The 17,321-nt window shown below is 39.9% G+C and overlaps 1 protein-coding gene across 1 annotated transcript in view; it reads left to right on the top strand.

Annotated features, from left to right (window-relative positions):
* ADAMTS12 (ADAM metallopeptidase with thrombospondin type 1 motif 12) overlaps positions 1 to 17,321 on the top strand; it is a 143,392-nt gene that overhangs the window by 43,375 nt on the left and 82,696 nt on the right. Inside the window, exon 3 of the mRNA XM_074532749.1 lies at positions 9,195 to 9,369. Within this exon, the coding sequence (XP_074388850.1) occupies positions 9,195 to 9,369 (175 nt within the window). The remainder of the gene's footprint in view (positions 1 to 9,194; positions 9,370 to 17,321) is intronic.

Here is a 17,321-nt window from a genome sequence, read left to right as displayed (position 1 = left end):
AAATAGTTTACAAAGAAAAAACCCACACATATCCACACATATCAAAACAGTGTGAAACGAAAATCTTAAATTAATAAGTTTTTGACTGAAATCGCATCCTTTGAAGTCATGGGTGAGTTGTACAACTAAGACATTTTTTTTTTGCAGGCAGACAAAAGTGTATTTTCCAGGAATGGTTTGTGCAATGGAGACTTCTTTTAGAAGTGGTTGCTGCTTGCCTGAGGATCTGAGCACAAGGCAGCACAAGGTCAGCCCCAGAAGCCCAGCCTGCCCCAAAGTTAGTCTGGGACAAGAAGGGTTAGTCTGACGTGACAGAGGTGTGCACAGGTTCTGCGCTGACTTCCCTGAGGGGTATCTGAGGCTGATGTTACAGCTTCAAGGAAATAGAAACCTGGAGCATGAAAGGTACAATAGGGACAAGCCCTTGGGACTGCAGGAAGAATGAAGAAGCACTCAACCAAGAAAGGCTCTTTTCCTATTGAAAAAGGTCCTGCAAAGACTGCATCTGAGCAGCAGATGGAGATTTCCTTCTTGGTGGAGGATTTTAATTTTCCCGACCCTTGGCTTTGTTGGGTATGAGTGACTGACTTTCAGAAGGAAATCATGATCAATAGCAGATTCCTGGCAAGAGGAGTAAGAGAAGGATGGAAAGTAGGAATATCTCCTTGATGTGCAGTCTGTTTCTGAGCTGCAGTTGGTATTTTTGTGTTCAAAAATGAGGGACTAATCTTCCCTACATAAATTTATGCAGCCATTTCTGGTACCTCTCTAAAACATTTCTGATTTCCAGTTTTTTATGGCATCTAGGAGGACTTGAGCAAAGCATTTGATACTGTGCCACATGACGTCCTTGTTTCTAAACTGGAGAGACATGTTTGGGCCAGAACCCAACTGTTTCCAAGGTTGCACCCAGAGCCCCGTGGGCGGCAGGGCAGGGAGGGGATTCTGCCCCTCTGCTCTGCTCTGCTGAGACCCACCTGGAGCACTGCATCCAGCCCTGGGCTCCCAGCACAGCAGGGATGTCAACCTCCTCCGACTTGGGTGAAAAAATGTTTTGTTTTCTTCCAGCTTCTCAGGCTGCCAGAAATAGCCAGGAAAGTCAAGTGATTTGTGTGTGCTTTGCCCCAGGCCAGAAGGAGTTCAGCCCATCTGTGGTGACTGCCAGTTACCATCATGCTGCTTCCCAGAGTGACACGTGCTGAGCATGAGCTGTTTGCTAGAGACTGCACTTTGTCCTGCAAGTACTGGCTCTCAGTTTGAATCTTGTTTTTGTTGTTTAATTTGATTTCTTTTCCCCTCTCCTTCCGCATCCCAGTTCCTGCTTTCAGTCCCTTTCTAAACAGAGACTAGTTTGTGGTGCAGAGTAACCTTTTTGGTGTAACATGTCACTCACCACAGCTGCCCTCAGCTGGGACTGAACTTTCCTGTTTTGTAAGGTATTTGGTTTTGATAAGCTCCCTCCCCCTTCCTTCCTCCCCAGGGACAGCACAACAAGCTGCAGCTTGAGCATGGCTCACAGGCTGTCACAAGGCTGTGTAGAGCAAATGGAGCAGCTGCTTGCACACACACCCTGGATACAAGGGCAGTGTGTTTCAAGCTGCAGTTGTTGAGCAGAATCCATGACTCCTCATGGATTCATTAGAATATTCTTCCATGTCACTGTGCAGTTCCTTTGGTACTGGGAAGTCACCTTCTGGAATGGCACTGGAAACATGGGTGTTAAGTAAAGAAGAGGCTGAGGGCATCAGTACAGGCTGCCTTTAAGGGCACTGTGAAATGACACTGATGTTAACTGATGGAATCACCCTTCCGTGGTATGGTGAAATTCATTCTTAAGTCCTGTTTGTGCTGTGAAGCTTCATGAGTTTGGAAAAAAAAGAGGCAGAATCCTTTTCTTTCAACACACCTATGATGACAAACGCAGACCTAAAATATCCTGTCTCCTTCTGATACCACTTCTTGGTTTTGGGCTGAACAGAGTGAAGAGAGGAGAAGAGCATCAACAGGTGGCTCAGTCTGATGTTTCCTCACAGACTTAATTTTCATCAAGCAAAATAATTTCTGTTGAGAGGAAGAAGTTTGGCTGTGACCTTCCCTTGCTCTGCTCTTGAGAGGAGTAAGGTTCCTGACAGACTTTCATCCCCTGGAAAATGGGATAATTGTGCTTTCTTCCATCGAACTGCACACGTTGTGGCAGCTGTCATCATTTGTATCTCTGCTTTCTGGCTGTTGACTGGGGGTCCTGTAGGTCAGAGTAATACAAACAATACTTGTCAATAGAAACAAAGCCACTTGTCATTTGATCAAATGTTTGCATTTAATTATTCTCTAATAAAGTTTGAACTCTGCAAAATTAACATTGTCATGCTCAGTGGCTTGAAATTAGTTTTAGAGTATAAGTGAGCAGGAAGCCAAAACAACCGTGGTGCTTTCTGTCTCTGTGATTAGAGATCATGTCTGCTTTGTGAATCCTCTTGCCTGTCTTTTCATTCTTAACAGAAACCACTGTTTAGGCATGGAACTGTTTAACAATCTGGTGTAAAATCTTCACTCTTTGACATTAGATAGGTTTTAAGTCATCAGACGTAACCTGTTTTGCAAACTGTGAAAATGTGCTGGATTCCAAATCAAAGCTTTAAAACTTCTCATTCAAAGTGCCAGCGGAGATTTCAAATGCTGAGAAGTACAAACTATTTTTACATAGTTAATTTGCATTTTCATGAACAGCAGTTTTAATATCAACAAGATAAAAATCTCCAGTTAGTACCATGTAAGCCCCCTGGATACAGTGCTTTCTGAACAAATTTGATTAGAAAAATTAGAATGAGATATTCCAAGAGTATTTTCCATGAAGAAAACAGCTGTTGCTCTTTCTTACTCTCCCACATTTTCTTTGGAGGGATTGGGCAAACTATTTGTTTTGTCTCAGAACAGTAACACTTGCCTCAGTTGTTTTTTGATCCCAAATGAAGTAAAAACTTGATAATCTCACCCTCTTGGGACTGAAGTCAAAGGAAGCCTCTTGCTCTTGAAAAAGCAGCGGGGGTTTTTATCACTTTCTTCCCCACTAGTTACCATAAAGCTTCCAATATAAAAACAGGGGAGGAGGGGAAAGGGCAAAGCATAAATATAGGGAATAGTAAAAAACTCATAAAAGGTATGTTATTGTTCACTAAAGAGCATCCTTCAAGCTGGATAGCAAAGCTGATTGATTTTAAAATTTATATTTAGCTTGCTATTATATTCACCCTGAGATAGAGCTTGAGACTTAATTACTTTTTCATAGTCCTTGCTTGATGCAGTTCTAGTGTGACCTAGCTGACTTTTGCAGCAGGAAACTCATCTGGGCATATTTAATTCTCAAGGTAACATCTTCAGCTGACGTAGCTTGCTGTGTGGCTCAGAGCTCAGGCGAGGCGCCGTGCACCCAGGCTGTGCTGGTGGGGTGTCACCTCAGAGCCTTTGGACAGAACAGGCAGCCCAAAGAGCTGTGACCTTGCTCCGAGACCCAGGGCACTCTGCAGCAGCTGGGCAACAAGGAAATACTGACAGAAGGAGCCTGAGATCTTCAGAGTGCTCTGGACTTCAGGCAGTCCTTGGTGGTCTGTCTCAGCTGCAGTGTGAAAATCACACTGGTAAATAGAAGAGGGGTTGAAACTGTGATTGAGTTAATGAATTTTAATCAACTGTGCCATGCCATCTACCTGCTGCATGCTCAGCATGTGGCAAACACACCTTGTTTCAGCTTACTGGAACCAGCGCTGAGTGCTGTGTAAAGTTTATTAAATACTTTATTTGCTCTATTTCAAGACCATAAAAATGTCCAGTTGCTAGTACTCTAGTGGGCAAAAAAGTTTTACCCTGTTGGAATTTAATGGTGTGTCTGAGCTTTAAGTGCAGCGAAGAAGGACAGTTTTGGCTTGTGTGGATCCAATGGGATGTATTTCAAAAAGTATAAAGTGAGAATGTGGAAAGGAGCTGGACAATATGAAGTGACTGCTGCTGGGCACAGTTAGAGATGTAGGAGCTTCATGTTCTTCATGAACTGCTGGATTTCAGAGCTGCAGAGATGCTACCTAACGAGGCTCAAAGAAATTTAATGGCCAGGCAATTATCATCATTTGTGGATCTTCTGTAATGAGAAAAGAAGATGGGATATTTCTATGATGCGTGCAGCAACAGGGTATGCACAAGTAAATAGGAATAAGATACCTGGACTCTTTATTCTTAAGGGAAATCACAAAATAGAAGAAGTAATATATTTTTAGGATAGACAGTAAAGATGCTGGTGGAGGATGCCATGACCTGAGTGAAGCATGAGCAAGACATCTCGTCTTTTAAAATTACATGCTCCAAGTTGTATATTTTCAAGTGAGCACGCTGCAGTCTCTGCAGAAGATTAATTTCACAAAGAATTTCCCTCAGTAGAAATAAATGTACCTAGGCTGTTTTGGATTCTGTGTGAGATGCAAAGCTTAGAGTGAGTTCAAGGTCCATAGAAGTGACACCTGATTCAGAATTATTTAATGAACTGTATCTGTGTCATAGCAGAGGGGCAAATGAATGCATATTTTGGATTGTTTGCTTCTCTTACATGTCTTTATAAAAGTGAGGGGCTTTAATGCCTTAGGACTTATTCTAGATAACCTTCATCCAGAAAGAGTGAATAGAAAAAATGAAGTTGAGTGTAGTCACCATTAAGCTGGTTATAAACCAGAGGATTGATTCTCTGCCAGGTCTCTCTGAGTGATTGTGTATCTTAAGTAATTTTGTGGTAGCTGATGGATGTGGCCCTAGAGACTTGTCTTCTCTCCTTGGCTGAGGATATCCTCCCAGCCAGAAAGACCCTTCTCTCTGAAGTATCCAGAACTGATGGATCCCTTAGGAACCTGGGAACTGGAGGATGTCAGACAATCCTTCCTCTCCAGATTCCTTATTTCCTTCCACAAAAGCCCATCTTACTGTAAATTTGGCTATTTTTCCCCCTTACCATCTGTGTCTGAACTTTCTGAGCTCACATTGTCCAGGGCATAACTCTGGACCTCTGTCCAGTTTTCTGTCAGTTCCTAAAATATTATAGCAAGTGTGACAAAAGTATGTAAAATCTCATGGAATTATAGTATTCTGTTCTTTCACTTACTTTGTCACAAAAAATAAGCTGTTTTTATTTCAAACCAAAGCTATGTTGAACCACAAGGCTATGTTTCAATATTACACTTTCTTCACTAAATTGTGCTAAAAGCATTGATTTTTTTTCTGTAGAAGTGTGTTAGAGTTAGAGTGGGTGGTGTTCATAAAAATCTTTCATCAAATTACTCAGTACCTAAAAACCCCAATCTCTTTCTGTTCTGAGCGACATCATGGCAAGTGGTTTTTTTCTAGCTGTGTCTGAGGATGTAGTGAAAAATCTCATCTGGATGCTAGGTTTTTCTTTTGGCTGAAATAGGAACAGATGAGAAATTCAAAAAGAAAGATCCCTGGGAAAAAAAAAAGGGACATACAGAAAGGAACTAAGTGATTAGCTAAAATAAATTTAGCGTGTGTAATGTTAACAGATCATTTACTTTACCAGTTCTGTTTAGATTATTTGCAGCTGTAGTTCTCTGATAATGCATGTTTCATATGCCACAATTTTTTCTTTAATTCTTGTATTCAAACTTAGTTTCTCTTACCATGTATTACAGTTATAATAAGCACTTGGAGCAAAGTACCTAAAGGTAAAACTCAGATCTTGTCCTCTTCTTTCATGTTGCTTCTAAAAGTTGCTGTATTTTCAGGTTCTGTCACTGTCCTGTTGTCAAAATTCTTGTTTGACTTGTTGTCAGAAATATTGTTTAATTTCGTGGAGTTACTCACTGTTCTCACTACAGATGCAATTTTTTTGAGCATTATTGTCAACATACGGTTATTGTAACTTTAGACTACAGATTGTTGTTTTTTCCCTTCCCTTTTTCTCCTAACAAACACCCACTAATTCTAGGCCCTCCTGTCTGGTGTAGTATTGCAATTTCATAACCATAGCCAAGAGTAAAGCTGCTCTTTCCCTTCCCATAGGACTCAACTTCAGATTCCCACTTGGAACTGATTGAAAAAAACATGCCAGAAAATGTGTTTTGACAAACTTCTGAGCTTTTGACTGAAAGAAATATGTAAAAATGATGTGCTTTCCACTGGAAAATGCAGATTCTACTGAAAATCAAAACATTTTGAAACATGGTTGAAAACTTTTAAGTCAGAGGTGTTCCAGGATCATCAGTGTCGTTTTGGCAAGTGACATGCAATGTAGGAGATGTGATATGTTCATGGAGCTGTTTGTGTCAAAATAATGAGGCACATGAGTTAAAAATCCCATGAAGTGATGTAGCAGCACTACAATACAGTATGGTAAACATTTGCAGCCACAGCATGTCAGAATCTGAGGGCAAAGAGTGAGATTTGAAAGAGGGGAGAACAACAGTCCATAAAAAATGCTGTGGTAGATTTGTAGATTTTTCACCTGTAGGCTTTGAGGGAAACAAACACCCCCCAAACAAACACACACATGCACACACACACACACCCCAACCCTATTTTCTGACCATGTCTGTTGCTGTGTTACTTGGTAGCTTTACATAAGAAAGTTCAAATGAGGAAAGCTTCTCTGCAGTAATTTTTTTTCCTGTGGTGATAACTAAACCCTTTCATTAATGTAAATATGAATGGCTGTTTTCTAATGAGGCTTTCATAACTGCCCTCCTTTGTGTGTTCTGAGGCTGTGTGAATGCACTCAAAAGCAGGTGAAGCTCAAAAAAAGCTTATATTGTATTTACATAACTTGAAATCTGATGGACTTTAAATGAAAAATTCTTGCTGTTATATTTGTGAGTCAGAAAAGAACAGCTATGAAGAGCAAAACTATAGACGTATTTAATCAGCAAAGGGAATTTTGCCAGTCCTCAGTGCTTTGAAGTAAGTTTAATGTGAAGATTGGTCTTTTTTTTCCTTTGGTCTCAGTTAGTCTCAGCATTTAATTTATTGGTGGATAGCCTGTGCAGAGTGAAAGTGCAAATGCAGAGCAAGAGTTCAGTAAGTGCTGGAAGTCTCTGGAAGCTTTTGGAACCCCTCTGTGTGCTGGAAATGGACTTTTACAGTCCTATTCATATAATGAAGTTTTGCTTTTTTCCCTGCTCCATACAACTTGGATAGACAGCTGAATTTTAACATGCAAGCATTGATGGAGGAGCTTGAACTTACCACTGATAGGCTTATTCCACCTTTTATAGGATTGTCTGGCCTTTCTTGTTGCAGATAGACATTGACACAATAATCCGGCAACTATTACCACTTGCTTTCAAAAATCTGGGTCTGCAAATGAAGGTGGCTAGTTCTTCTTCATCCCAACTGACTTAAAACCCCACCAAATTAATCAAATAATCCAGACAGATATCCAGGGAAGATTGAACCCTGTGGAATGAAAAGGAATGGGCAAGGATTTATGAAGGTGCACTGATTCCCTGAGCAGCATGGGGAAAGCCACATCACAGATCTCCTGGTATGACCACTGTAGATGCATTCTTGCTGCATGGATTCACTCTTGCCTGAAAGTTTTATCCAGTGTGAATGTGGATGCTTCTGTGTCTGGCTCTGGCCCTGTGCCTTGATTTATGATTTAAAAAGAAACATAAGCATTTTTTTGGTACGTTGTTTAATAATCAGAAGTCTCAATCTCTTTTTTCTTAAAAATGAAACAAAACCCATGCAGGCAGTAGCTGAAATCCCAGATGAGCAAACACATGTGACTATGAGTCCTGAACCGTTGATGCTTTGGGGGTATAAACGCACCTTCACACCAAGACCAACCTCTGGCTTTAAATCTTTGACTTCCATTGGAAAGAAAGAGTTTCTGATCTTCAGAGCTATTGGGTAAACTGTGAAATGACAGTCACAGTTATTTATTTGCACAAGTTTGCTGTGGGATGTACTGGCCCTGTGGCAATATGTGTGGAGGCAGAAGGTATTTACTGAGCTGCCCCTTGTCTCCTTGTATGTAGAGCCCATGGTTATTTTATAGTTTTATAAGAGTGCTTTTCTTCCATTCATATTATTTCTTTCATATCCTTAATCTCATACTGGCTTTCCCAACCATCCAGAGAAACTCTAAGGCTTTGGAATATTTAAAAAGATTTGAAAATTTGTCTGCCATTCTGTGTTTGAATACAGAAGCTGCAGGAACAGACTGTTACTGCATTTTTTCCCTCTTCCAGAATAGGCTAAGAGGGGTCCACTGACCACAGCAAGAAAGTGAAGAGGAAACCCAGCCAAGACTGGAATTCCCCAGCCTCCTGTCCCATCCCCAGTGTGGTTTGGGTTGTCAGTAGATCCTTTGCTTTTAGATTCAATATTGCTCCGTATATCTTGACATGGAAGGGCAGGACAGTGGTTTTGCAGTGTTTGCAGTCCCTGCCAAAACGCTGAGACACGATGGGCCAAGGCCATGCCTGGTTGGAAGTGAGTCCTGGATCATGGCAGAGTAAGGTGTGAAAGGATCCTGCGTGAGGTGTGAAAGGCGCTGTAGCTTAGGCAAAGCAGGGAGCTGATGCAAAAGTTTCATCCTGTGAAATGTTGCAGCCTTTTTAGCTGATCTCCTGGATGTTCTTAATGGCTTGATAATTCATGAAAAACTTCTTTTTGCTTCCATTGTAGTGTTGGCCTGGGGGCCAGTGAGGGCTTATGGTGTGAGGCAAAGTTGGGCCACAGAGTCCAGCCCGTCTGATGGGTTGGGTAATTGATTGTGGGACTGCAGCTGGGAACAGAATTTCAATCTGCACTTATGAAACAGCTTCTATTCCAGTCTTGATCTCTGGGGAATGGATGCAAAACACCAGAAGATGCAGCTCTTCCTCGTGTATCATGTTTGTCAAATCAGCTTTTGACCTTTTACTGGCTTTGTAAAAATATGAGAGTCTTTGACTCAGTTTCAGGTTATTAGGAAGGAGATATTTTTTTGTTTCACTTTGGGCTGTAATGACTGTGAGGTATGAAACAGCCTAGATGTAGGCAGCAGAATAAATACTAAAAACCTGTTGTGTTCATATTTCTCCAGTGTAAATGACTGGCTTGTGAGGAAAGCTTGGGGTTGGTGGTATGAACGGTATATTTATTTTTGTCTTCTAGTATTGAACAGAAGAGATTAACTCTTTTGTGCTTATTTTCAGACTGGATATTTCCATCTGCCCCATGGGGATTACTTCATTGAGCCCATTAAAAAGCATCCACAGAAGGAGGGAACATCCCATCCCCATATTATCTATGGTGCAAATAACCTTCCAAACGCTTTAAGGAGAAGACGGGCCATCCCAATGGAAAAGGAACGAACATGTGGACTGAATGGTACTAATTTTTCTGCATTTCAGCCTATTTGCTTTCTGAATCTTTTTAAGCAGCTATTTTCCAGTGGTGTGTGCCTTTCCTTCTGCCAGGCTTTTTAAAATTCTGTTAGAAAAGATTATGCAAAATGAGAGCATCTCAATCAAAACACCACAGGAGCCACCCATCTGTGTTCCATTCTGAAAAGTTAAATCCTCCTTATGACTGCTGGGATATGTTTTTCACACCACTGATCCTTTCTACCCATCAATTTTTCTCCAACCAGAACTGTTCAGTGAGTTTGAAACCTGAATTCTTGAGGAGCTTTGGGATAAAAAGATTTGCAGTCAGCATTTATTTTAATAAAGTGTTCTCACTCCATGCCAAGTTCTGTCTTCAACATAAAGTAACTCCTGTCTGGTCCATGGTTTAAATTTAGGATTTCTAGATTTTCTGTGATTGTTAGCAGATTATTTAAAGAGTATTATTTAGCTATTCTGAAAGTGAAGTACAGGGCATCAAGAGCAAGATTTTTTTAGTGGAAGTAAAAATAGCTTGAATATTGGTGCAGTAATACTCAGGATCATGTCTTTTATGAAGACAAACCAGTACACTATGCTGGAAGGGAAGTCTAGAGAGTTGTTGGCATCTCATAATTACAGAATTAGTTCCCTTATTTAGTTAAATAATTTCCTTTATTTATTTCACACCAAGAATATACAGATTTTAGCTTTCCGATGTTTGAGGCCTTGGATCTGAGTCTGCACCAGACTTAAGAAAGGCATAGTATTGGTAGGGATGAATCAGTAATTACTTACATGACCTAAGGCCCAAGGTATGTACAAACAGAGCTGCAGAATACACAGGAATGTGTTTCTGTCTTTCACAGGTCAGTGGTTCAAGAGAAGTTGGTTCCTTTCCAGGAATGGAAAATGAAAGGAGGAATGTAGGAATTTTTAATCCCCAATCATGACTGCTGGTGAAGTTTTACTGCTGAGTAATATGGATTGGTAAATTAAAGAAGCAAAGAACAGCTTGACCCCCCTGTATTTCTGGTCATAGACCTGAAGTGCACTTCTTGCTTGCTGGCCCAAGGTAGTGCAAAATGGTAATGGGGAAAAAGTGAGAAATCTGATGAGGGAGTTACTCAGTCTTCTGTGATAGTGGGAAGGTAAAGGGGAAGCCATAAGAATTAATATGAATGCTGCTCCATTTTATTGTTCATCAAGTGAAAATATGTCTACTTAATAGAAAATAACCCTAGATTTGAAAAACCAGGAGTGTCTAAAGGTAATGTTTATATTGGTATCAATTTCAAATAGCTCCCTGAAATTTCATTCCTTCTGATGACTGCTGGGCTAGACAAGAGAAATTAGTTTAGATTTGCCTGTGAAGAATGAGGAAGTTGTTCTTGCCTACTGTCTTCCAGGTTTCTTTTATGGATGAAATAACATATGGAAGAAATAACATCTGCATGCAGTAATTAAAAGTGTGGAGAGGACATAGGAGATCCTTGGGAACATGTTGTTTGCTTGCTTTGTGTGATCTGCTTATTTTCTTTCTACTGCTCGCATTTGCCTCTTGTATCTTTCTTTAAAGTCATGCAGAATGAGACAGAAAAAGACTGGCTGTACCTGGGCACTGTAAAAAAGAGAATAACTTCTCTAATTACTTAGATTAGCTAAGTCTGCTCTGATAGACTTATCAATTTAAACTCTCCATCTGATGTTACTCTTTCCAAAGTGACAAAATTATTTTTGATGTTAGTATGTTCATTATATTGCACCCAAACAGAGATGGTGCCTTATGAACTAACAAAGTAGTCAGCTGTAAATTATGTTTCTTTTTTTCAAGTCAGCCCTTGGAGGTAATATCTGCTTTTAACCAAACCAAAATCTTGGCTGTCATAAAAGTTAAAGAATCAGTGTTAAGAAATATATGGGGGTAAAACCATTTCCATCATTACATTTTTCCCCTTTGTTCGACAGCATATAACAATCATAGAATCCTCAAAATGCCTTAACATTTAAGCTGTATATTGTGTATCCTGGGCTGCACCCAGAGCCCCGTGGGCAGCAGGACAGGGAGGGGATTCTGCCCCTCTGCTCTGCTCTGCTGAGACCCACCTGGAGCACTGCATCCAGCCCTGGGCTCCCAGCACAGGAACCACAGGGACCGGCTGGAGCCAGCACAGAGGAGGCCACCAAGATGGTCAGAGGACTGGAGCATTTTTCACCCTGGAGAAAAAAAGGCTTTGGAGTGAACTAATTGTGGCCTTCCAGTACCAGAAGTGAGCCTGCAAGGATGGAGAGAGACTTTTTACAAGGGCTTGGAGTGAAAGGAAAGGGGGAAATGGCTTTAAACTGAGAGTAGATTTAGATAAGATATTAGCAAAAAATTCTCTGTCTTGAGGGTGGTGAAGCTCTGGAACAAGTTGCCCAGAGAAGTTGTGAATGCCCCATCTCTGGTAGTGTTCAGGACCAGGCTGGATGGATCTCTGGTCTAGTGGAAGATATCCCTGCCCATGGCAGGGAGTTGAAACTAGGTGATCTTTCAGGTTCCTTCCAAACCAAGCCATTCTGTGTTTTGTTATCTCATTTCTGAGTAGCCAGCTTTTCAACAGGGATAGAAGAAAGAAAGAATTCAGTGTCATCTTCTGTTGATACTGTGCATTGCCAGAGCAGTTGCTCTTGTTAGAAGTGAAATGCAGAAGAAAAAGGGAAGGTGTTACAATTCTTGCTTTCTGTGCCAAATATATTCACTACTTAGGCTTTAGTGAATACCTTGTGCATAAATAAATTTTAAAGGTAGCAAGTTGACTCTGCCACCTTTTCAGGATTTCATGTACTTCATCCTTTTGAGCTTGGTACCAGAAATCTTGTACACCTATGTGACATCACAGATAGCTTAGAGTAATGCCTTTTGGGATCCCTTCAAGGCAAAGCATTTTCAATTTGCTGTTCACAGTTAATTATAAAAACTAATTCTATTTTATAGGTTAATTTCCATTTTGTGTTTTCAACTCAGCAACTGCTGAGCTGGGGCTTAGCTGAAGAAGAGTTGCCTATTGTATGTCTTACCAAATATTTTAATCTCGTGGGCTGAGACTCATCATGAAAGTGTCTGCATTTGTTCACTTGAGCTCTGAGTTTGTTAGGCTTTTTAAAATTAAACTAAGGTACTTGAGTTATTTCTGTGACTTACACTTGGTGTATTGTTCAGGTTAAAGTTAGTGATGATTTTTTTCTTGAAGAAGTTGAATCACCTCGATGCTTACGAGTCAGTGCACAGAGTTGAGTGGTGATAATAGAAATCTTTTAGTCAGAAACTAATCTGCCTGTCAGGCAAGGACTATAAGGACTAGTTGTACAGACAAAATCAAAGTTAAGGAATTACTGCAGGGGGGAATAGGTAGAGGATGCTAATCCTCTGTGCAGTCTTTTTCCAGGTTTGTTTTTTTTTCTTTAATGCAAGATCTGTGTCTCTTGGAAGAAGCATTGTGCAACAGCAACTTTTATAAGTTTTACTGTGGCAACAACTGCATGAATATCAAGGGTTCAGCTTGTCTTGCCTACACATGCAATAATGTTTTAGAATCACTGACTTTCCTGTAGTCTTGCAATGATTACATTAATTATGTTGTAATTGGTATTGTCTTTAACAGTTTCAGATACTTGGAGAAAAATCAACACAGTAAATTACATAAATTAAAACTTATGTTTGTTTTGCACACTTTCATTGCTGCTCAGGCAAATGCCAGCTGACTCAGTCATTAGCTGCATGCAGAACTGAGTTACTAATACTGAAAGCAGCATAACAATACTGGACTCTGCTAGCACCTGTCTCACTGCACTATTTGAAATACATGTGAGAAGTGGCAGAAAAGATAAATGAGAACTGTCCCTGTGCCTTATAAAAAACCTCTCTAATCCTTTGTGCCCATAGGAGAGGAAACTGAGGATTTGGGAGTTTGTTTTATTCTTCTAAATAGGTATTTTAAAAGCTTGACAGTGCTCTAATTTAAGGAAAGAGGAATTTTCCTACCTTCTGTAGAAAAAGAAGTGGCCTCCTATTTCTTCTGCTTGTTTTCATTGCTACCAGGAGGGGACTGGTGCAAACAGAGGGAATTCTTTTCCTTGGGCTGGAGAGAAGGACAGGTTGCTGTTGTTCAGAGGGTGAGGGCAGTTAAGTTTATTCAGTTTGCAGCCTGGTGATTGCTGCAGAGGGCTGTGAAATGTAGCTAAGGAGTGAAAGGTTTAAGGTATTGAAAAAGATCTTTGAGAATGTTTAATTGGAGCTTTAGGTGTAGAAAAAAATGGTTATATATTTTACCATCATTTTAGCATTGAAGTATTTGATCAGTCTGAAGCTAGGGTTAATTTGGGTTTGACATGGGCCTCCACCTCCTTGTCTGCAGAGAAGTTACAAATCTTGAAACTTTTTTTTTTTGCATTTAGAGCAATTTTGCTCCAAAATTGTAATTGTGATGTGATAAAGCTGGGGTGAAAGAGAGGACAGAAGAGGCTGGCTGCTGTGTGCAATGATGAGGAGGGGAGAGGGAGTTAAAGGAGCAGAACAACATTGTGCAAAACTGTTTTTTAACGGTTTTCCCATCATCACTCAAAATTTAAGTATTTTGAGTGCTAATGGCATAATTAATTTAACAGAAATCTAAATGCCATTAAGCTCTTTCAGACAATTACTACCTGTTCTACTTCCTTTGACTGCAGAACTTTATTAAATTATGGTCTTGCTTTTTGACGATTAACTTGATACTGTCAAAGGCTTCTCTTCAGTTTTTATGCTTGCAAAGTGTACAGTATGAACTAGTAATACTGACTTTTGATCCTGAAATCCTTTATTTAATCACTTGAAAGAAGGAGGGGAGGAAAACCCAGGGCAATATTTTATTCTCAAGCAATAACCTATCTTCTGTTGTTTTAGAAGGATATTATGGGCAATGTAAGCAGTTTTGCTTGAACTCCTGGTTGTAAGCTCAGAACTCCTGGTAGGGGTTCTGTACCTTCTGTCTGCTTCTAAAGAAAGTTGCTGATATTTTCCCAGTATTTGTTTATCCTGTATTTAATCACATCAGTTATAATTCAGCTTAATTAGCTCAGTTTCTCCACGACACGAAGACAATTATTCATAGGATGGTAAGTTGGCACATAGAAATTTAATAACTGAGGTTAATTCAGCCTCAATTTAGGGAAGAACACCTTTCTCCCTGCATGGCTCTTCCTACAACTGGCTCTTCTAAGCTGTTTATGAGATACTTATCATGAAAAAAAGAGCAAATAGGGACATTCAGTCAGAATGACCTCCATTTTAAAGCAGGTACAACCTAGCAAGCAGCTTGCAGAAGAACACAGAGTATCCCCTCATCTCTGAAACAGTTTGCACTGAACTGAAAAAAGTGAGTGCCACCTTGTGTGGACAGCAATATTAAGCATTTCAGAGACGGGGACCTGGGAAATAAAGACATGAAATTGGCTTATCACAGCAATCAGTGTGACAATTGCTGCTAATGGGTATCAGAACACTTCCCCCCTTCCTCCCCAAACAACCTCATGGAATGGAACCAAAAGATTCTAACGTTCTTTCGGTTTTCAGGAATACATGGGAGAGGGTTTTTTTAGTTGCTGTCAGTACAGGTAGAGAAAAAAAGGAATAAAATATTGTATTTTCTGCCATTCTTCCTCTCCAGTTAAATGAATGAGTCAAAACTAGAGGTTTACCCAAGTGGATCGAAGTTTTTGCTGAGCAAGGGCCTGAGATGGCTCAATGCTGGCAGTACTGGCACCTGCTCTCCCTGTCCCTGATTGTTTTCTCATTTTCTTCTCTTTTCTGATGGATTTTTATTTCCAGTATTTCACTTGCTCCTGTTAACTGAAGCAAAGTGAATTCCCTAAGTGCTTGTGTTATGCAGGAGGTGGGGAACAAAAATCTGGCAAGGCAGGATTGTTGTTATAAGGTCATAATTGTTACTTGTCACCACTATACATGCTACCTCTCTCAAAGACTAAATAAATTTTAAAGTTCTATGACAAGCCATTTTTGAAAAATAATATGAATCAAACCTGTGAGGAGGGAGAAGTTTTCTTCGTTGTGATTCACCTGTCTTTCTGTTCAGTCACTGTGTCCCTGGAAAGAAAGCTTGCTTACTGTATTTGCTTTCCTGTAGTTTTAAGGGTAATCTGTGCTCTCTTCCATGTCTTCATTGAAAGTTTCCTTAACTGCTTATTAGATTGAGGAGTCTCAGTCTGCATCCAGACTAACTTAATTCAGCATGTCTAACAGAGTACTGTCTTAGAGGAATATATTGGGCTCTTGCTCTGTACCTGTAGCTTTCCTTATCAAACTGTGTGTGATGCTATTGCACTTCTTGAGTTTAGCAATTGATTTGGTAAACAAATGCCTTGGGAATATAAATGCTGAATTGCTGCAGTATTGATTCGGAGAGCAATAGTACACTTTAAACTGTTACATATCACATCCATCCCTTTCACTGTAGAATAACAGTGACCTTGAATAGTTGTAAACTGCATTTTCAGAGGTGAAATAGAAAAGTCAGAAAGCCAAGCTGCATTTGGTTTTGTTTCCTGCTGCGTTTCTGATGCAAGAATTTGAAAATTTGGTCAGAACACTTCATCCATTAACAGAGTAGTATTTGCAGAGGTGTTCAGCCTTCAGTCTGGTTAGAGCCAGATTTCTCAGTCATGCTAAGCTCCCAGTGACCCTTCTAATAAAAAACTACAATTACCTTATTATTTCTGAGCAGATGACAGATTTCCAGTTCTTAGAAGTGGTGGACTCATTCTGAGGGGCTGATGAACTGATATTGGCTCAGTGTTCAGAATTACTTTCTCTGGAGTTGTATATCCTTGATGAGCCTCCTGTTGCAGATGACCTACTTTAAACAGGTGTCTGAGTTCAGTTTTTCTGCATGAAACACTATGTCCTTGCTTGTGGCTGTGTCCTCTACTTCTTGTGTCCCTGACCTTGGATCCATTTTGTGTGCTTGGGGAGACCTTTGGAGCAATTGTACTTCAAAGGCATTCATAATATTCTTCAAAGCATAAGTTTTAGCTTTATGGTCAGTTGGGAATGAGAGGAACTGCATAACTTGGGAGGTTATTTTTTTTCTATCCACCGCTATTTCAGTTAGCCTGTAAGCTGCCTTCTTTTTAGGGATAAGTGAGGCCCCATTTGCATTTATCACACACCATGCACAATTGCTTGGGCTGCCCCTGTGGTATTTATATACTGTCCTGAAATAAACTGTATGTAAATAACAAGCTGGAGAGATGCTGTTCACTGAAAGGACATGTAGATTACACACTTTTTTTTTTCTAATAAATGGAATTATCCCAAAGAATTCATCTTTATGCAAAAAAAGGTGGACAGGAGATTGCTGTGCTAAAAGATCTAGAAAATGTTTTTAGTTGCTGCCCTTAAATACTGCACTTGTTTGAAGATTTTGTGGAACTATTTTCTTGCATGTCCAGATTTCTCTGTGAAAGACCATAGGAGAAAATAGTGATTTTTTTCCTCTCACAGTCTCATTTAGACTTATCACTTCCCTTGCAAATACTCAACCTAAACTTACTTCAGCAAACGGCATGTAATGTGTCTTAGCTGAAAAAGGATAGGTGTTCCTTTGCTCTTTAAACAGCAGTGATGAGGTGTTTGTACACATAAATTAGACTCCTACAGAAAGTCTCTTCAAAACTGTTCTAATCAGTTTCAAGAAACCAGAAGTAATCTTTTTGCAAAATAAAAAGTCCTAAGTTTTTATGTCCTTTATTATTCTTTTTTGTAAAAAATGTCTTGGTCTAATACTTGGCTCCTTTGCAGAGCAGCTTTTGAGTTGAAACTGCAGAGAGAGATATTTTCATATTTTAAATACTTTTAAAACACAATTAAAACACAATGTCAGCCTGTCTCCCTAATTTCTGCCAAAGTTGAAATTAGCT

Source organism: Zonotrichia albicollis, chromosome Z (genome assembly GCF_047830755.1).
Source record: "Zonotrichia albicollis isolate bZonAlb1 chromosome Z, bZonAlb1.hap1, whole genome shotgun sequence".
NCBI lineage: Eukaryota > Metazoa > Chordata > Aves > Passeriformes > Passerellidae > Zonotrichia > Zonotrichia albicollis.
This window is presented reverse-complemented; position numbering and strand designations above follow the sequence as displayed.